The 5311-nt window shown below is 30.2% G+C and overlaps 1 protein-coding gene across 1 annotated transcript; it reads left to right on the forward strand.

Annotated features, from left to right (window-relative positions):
- The first annotated feature begins 732 nt into the window (after positions 1 to 732).
- LOC109338493 (peroxidase 25-like) lies at positions 733 to 3659 on the forward strand. The gene is made up of 4 exons (XM_019575752.1): positions 733 to 1017; positions 1266 to 1445; positions 2303 to 2465; positions 3074 to 3659. The coding sequence occupies exons 1-4, from the start codon at positions 817 to 819 to the stop codon at positions 3493 to 3495; spliced, it is 966 nt and encodes a 321-aa protein (XP_019431297.1). The 5' UTR covers positions 733 to 816; the 3' UTR covers positions 3496 to 3659.
- Positions 3660 to 5311: the final 1652 nt, after the last annotated feature.

The following is a 5311-nucleotide window of genomic DNA, read 5'->3' on the forward strand; positions in this document are numbered from 1 at the left end:
AAACAGTATAAAATACTAGTTTTATTGAACATTTACATAATTTATGCCCATCATTTTTTTCACTTTAACATGATAAAACGCACTTGGAAAATGAAATAGTAGTGTGGTGGCAACAGTGATCAATGAAAATTGTTTGTTCGGTCACTTTACCTTAGTTTAGTGAGCAATTGGTGGAATATATAGTCAGCATGTGTTTGTTTCATCAGATATAATTAGATACTCTGTTTACAACGTTGGCACAAAAAAGATCCTCAATAACAAAATGAAAACAAGTAAACAAGAGCAAAATGATGAACATTTTAGGCAGACAAATGAGCATTAACCTCCCAAATTCATCAAATATAACCTATAAAGTGTGTCATTTTATATAACACTGGTTATGAATGATCAGAAAATACTTAATTTTTTAATTTTTAACTTAAATACATTTTATAAAATCATATCAAATAACACTTAAAGTTGTACACTTTTTAGTATAACAGATATATTCCTCAAATTCACATTATTCAATATCACTTTTCAGGATCATGTTAAAGAAAGTCTTGTCATAATAACAAATATAACACGTATTTGATAACAATTCTCTCCGCATCTACCTTCCATTATACAACCATAACTTTTAATTGGCAGCATAAAATAACAAAATTAAAATGCTTGACAACATAGTGGAAGATGCACTTCTTTCCACTAAACAGTAACACTAAGTCACTAACACCCTTATATAAGTAACATGCAGTATAGTAAATGCTTGCAAGTGAAAGTGATCTATCACAAGTTTTTATTTCTAGCTAAGTGTGCTTCTATTGGTATTACCAAATGGAAGATATATGGTTGAGTTCAATACTGATTTTAATGTCATGTTTAGCTGTAAAAGCCCAACTGAAAAATGGGTTCTACACTTCTTCATGCCCAAGTGCAGAGACCATAGTAAGGTCCACAGTTGAATCCTACTTCAATAAAGATCCTACCATTGCTCCTGGCCTGCTTAGGCTTCATTTCCATGATTGTTTCGTCCAGGTTTCCACAACGTTTTATTGGTTCTTTTAACTTTACATTTATTAGACTAAATACCTACTTTGTCCCTCAAAAATTTTGTGCACTACTTTGATTCCTCAAAATTTGAAAAACCCAAAATAATCTAAAAAATATAAAAACTGTGTCAATTAGTTATTTTTAGTATTTTTGTGACTCTTGTTAAAAATTATTTTGACGACTGGCATATTATTTATTTGCTCATGTGATGTGAAATTGCTTGTTTCATACAGGGCTGTGATGGTTCAGTTCTGATTGCAGGATCTTCTGCAGAGAGGAATGCATTTCCAAACACTGGATTAAGAGGTTTTGAAGCGATTGATAATGCAAAATCACAGATTGAGACCAAATGCCCAGGAGTTGTCTCATGTGCTGACATACTAGCATTGGCAGCTCGTGATGCTGTTGACTTGGTATTAATTCTTTCTCATCTTTAATTCCATAAAAAAATCAACAACTTTATATAGTATATATAAAATTTGGGTTAAAATTATCTCTTCAATGCTCTCCCCTTCTAGAATATGTGGCTATAATGATTTTTAATATTATTTTATTTGGAACTAATTTAAATCTGAACTATTAATATTTTGTCCAGAACACTTATCACAATTTTCATCCCGTACTCTACTCTCTTAAGAAGATATGCATTTATAAAAAATACATTTGTACTGATAATTAGTATTTTTGAGTTAGTTAGTTAAGTTTATTGGAGGAAGATAGTTAAGTTTATCTAAATAGAATTAAGTAGCGGATAGATTTAATTAAATGATGTCAAACATTGAACTTAATCAATTTACATTAAACACTATCAGAAACTAAAAAAATAATTTTCATTTGTTAAGGATCACTGTGAATGCTAAATACACTTCGAGGTATTAAAAAAGTAAAGTTATATCACATACTAAAATCAAGGGTGATTGTACTATTAACACCAAATTGACCATTTAAGCAAAAGTTTATCCTATTCCATTTTAATAACTTGTGGAATAAAATAAAATGGATTTGAATGGAACAAAGTTATCATACTATTAAGTATTTTATGTTGAAATGAAATGAGATAAAGTAGATCATGAATTGGTTCAGTCTCATCTCATTAGTTTATAATCTATGTCATCTTATTTTTATAAAATCCAATAAAACTTGGTAACAATTTGTACCATCCCACTTTATTCTATCCATTTCCATCATTCAAAACACAACCACATGGTATTTTCAATTATTCGTCTCTTCTTGAGATGATGATTAAAAAATAACACTAAAAAAATGGCAGAGTAATGGTCCAAGTTGGTCAGTGCCCACTGGGAGAAGGGATGGGAGGATATCTTTATCATCTCAAGCATCAAATTTGCCATCTCCACTTGACACTGTGTCTATCCAGAGACAAAAGTTTGCTGACAAAGGCCTAAATGACCATGACCTTGTCACCCTACTTGGTAAGAATAACTGCTTTCCTCTCACATTATATCTTGCCACTTTGGTGATTCATTTTTTAAGGTGTGTGGAGTAAGATATTCTTTAATACCAGAGAGTCTAATACTAAAACGTGAGAGGTAAATTTATCTACTACATTAAAATATTAAAATATTTCTAATACTAAACGTGAGAGTCTAATACTAAAATCTACTACATTAAAATATTTCTAGACACATGTTATTATCTCCGTACAGTATAGGAACATCCTGGATTACATCATGGTCATATTTAAATTATCTAACATACATTAAGGACTTGAAATTATAATTATTTAAATTATTTGTAAATATAATTTTAGACCATACATTTGGAGCAATGATACTTCCTTTCATGTTATACTTAACCAATCATTGATAAATAAAAATCATTTGACACATACTATTTTTCTTATGATATAATATAAGGAGATTTGTAGGAGATATATATTATAATATTTAAAAAAAAATGCATGTCCTGAATTATGTGTTATCATTCAACATGTATAAATACAAATGAATGATAAATAAATTATTGATTATATATAAATCTTTAGGAATCACATTAGGGATATGTTTTTTTCCCTATGCAGGAGCACATACTATAGGCCAGACAGAGTGCAGATTCTTCAGTTACCGTCTATACAATTTCACCACCACTGGCAATTCAGATCCAACTATAAACCAAGCTTCATTATCCCAACTTCAAACCCTTTGTCCCAAAAATGGAAATGGCTTAACAAAGGTTCCATTAGACAAAGATACTCCAGCCAAATTTGATGTTAGTTTCTTCAAAAATGTACGTGATGGTAATGGGGTTCTAGAATCAGATCAAAGGCTGTGGGGAGATTCTGCTACTAGAAGTGTGGTTCAAAGTTATGCTGGGATTATAAGAGGATTATTGGGTTATAGATTTGATCAGGAATTTCCTAAGGCCATGATTAAATTGAGTAATGTTGAGGTTAAGACTGGTACAGAAGGTGAGATTAGAAAAATATGTTCAAAATTTAATTGACTTTGAGGAAAAGGTTGGGTTAAATTAAGGTTAGGCTAGTTTTGAAAAAAATCATGGGTTTGTTTAAAGAACAAAATTTATGCCTATATGGTAGCACTAAGGTGTGTTTGTTTGATGTTAGAAAAAGTGATTTCCGAAAATAAGGATTTGGAATAAAGTATGCTTTCATATATGTTATAGGTTTAAAAAATATATTGGTATCTATATTCTGGGAAGAGATATTCCCGTACTTATTATCTTCATGAGATTGGAAATGCAACATTGTCATAACAAGGAAATAGATATTATCATAATTGTAGATGAGATAATATACTTGTTATGGCCACAATCACATAGTTAGTCGTTTGCCATCACAAACAATCAATGAATTTCAATCCTCACCCACATGTAGTCATAGAATCATTATTCGACTAAATCCATATCGGCCCAGTTTAAGCGTAGACTACTATATTTGACACACACAATGTTTAAACCGAATTTAGTTAAGTTTAACCAGGCGCCATAAAATTCATTGTAGATATGACAAAAACTACTATGGTGGGCTTAGAGTTAACATAATTGATTATAGGCACTTATAAGTATTTGATAAATGGATAAAATATAAATTGATTATGGCAAAACTGAGATACTAAACTTGTAAAAGGCTTCTTAGGGTGCTTATGGCGAAGTTCAATAACCTTAGTTCACTTGGTAACTAGTATTTTCTCAAAGTTGGAGAAATTATCATTTAATAACTTTTCTAACTTATTTTCTATTTTGAAGTTTGGTAGTGAAATTGCATGACCAAACAAACATTGGCTAACTAATTCTAAGACTAACATATTATTTGTATATAAGCAAAGAGGGGAAAGAATATATGTTATAATCTATTTACTATATAAGAGAAAACTCTTGCTACATCAGTGTTAGCACCTCATGCAAAAAAATTCCCTCTAAAAGCTCATTGTCTTTTAGTATCCAGTCTCACACATAAGATGAATAATTCTCTTTATCATTTGTTTCAATTTAACATAACAACTCATTATATTTCTCTTGTAAGTTTTATCATGGAAATTATGTGTAAGTGGATCTTAAAAATTCATAACTTTCACATCATAAAAATGGTTATAGATTACCTCTACCCATGACGACACGATCCTCCTTTAAATGTTGTGTGTTGTTCTTCGTCAATAGAGAAATTCTTCTATCTCTTTCTCTTTCTTCCTATGCTCTTCCTTCGTTGATGGTTGATAGAGACAAACTTTATGAACAGAGATAGAGACAATGTTTCAAGTCCTTTTTTCTGATTGAGTATAGTGCTTCCATCAAACACTATATATAGACTCTTTCCCAAAAGTCTTACTATTTCATTGATAACTCTTCATTCAAGAGTTATGTCATTCAAACAATGAAATAGTATATTCCTTCATGTCACAAGAGACATTTCTTACATTCTCCCACTTGGCTCATGTGACAATACAATTCATGATTTTATCAACATCAAACACAATGCGCATAATCAGAATATGTTTTTCATATTCATTACATACAAGTCATGATTAAAAACAAGAACTAATAAGAGTCATGGTGGTTGTACATCATTTATCTGGTATATTCTCTTCCATGTACTAATATATTGGCCTTATTCATAACATGACACATTAAATGAGAATCACATAATAATGTCATTTAGAAAGAAAATTTATTTTCAACATTATCATTCTCACATGTATACATAAGTGTGAAAATAAAATATTAATCAGAAACTTAAATATTAATGAGCTTGGAGTGTCAAACATTGAGACTTTATTAATAACATAATGTTCAACATTCATTA

Source organism: Lupinus angustifolius, unplaced genomic scaffold (genome assembly GCF_001865875.1).
Source record: "Lupinus angustifolius cultivar Tanjil unplaced genomic scaffold, LupAngTanjil_v1.0 Scaffold_27_4, whole genome shotgun sequence".
Taxonomy (NCBI): Eukaryota; Viridiplantae; Streptophyta; class Magnoliopsida; order Fabales; family Fabaceae; genus Lupinus; species Lupinus angustifolius.

Bases quoted from the DNA above. Each gene is read 5' to 3' on its own strand.
- LOC109338493 (XM_019575752.1), top strand. From the start codon at position 817: ATGGAAGATATATGGTTGAGTTCAATACTGATTTTAATGTCATGTTTA. The intron at 1,018-1,265 runs GTTTCCACAACG...TGTTTCATACAG, and splicing joins TCCATGATTGTTTCGTCCAG to GGCTGTGATGGTTCAGTTCT. The intron at 1,446-2,302 runs GTATTAATTCTT...AAAAAATGGCAG, and splicing joins CTCGTGATGCTGTTGACTTG to AGTAATGGTCCAAGTTGGTC.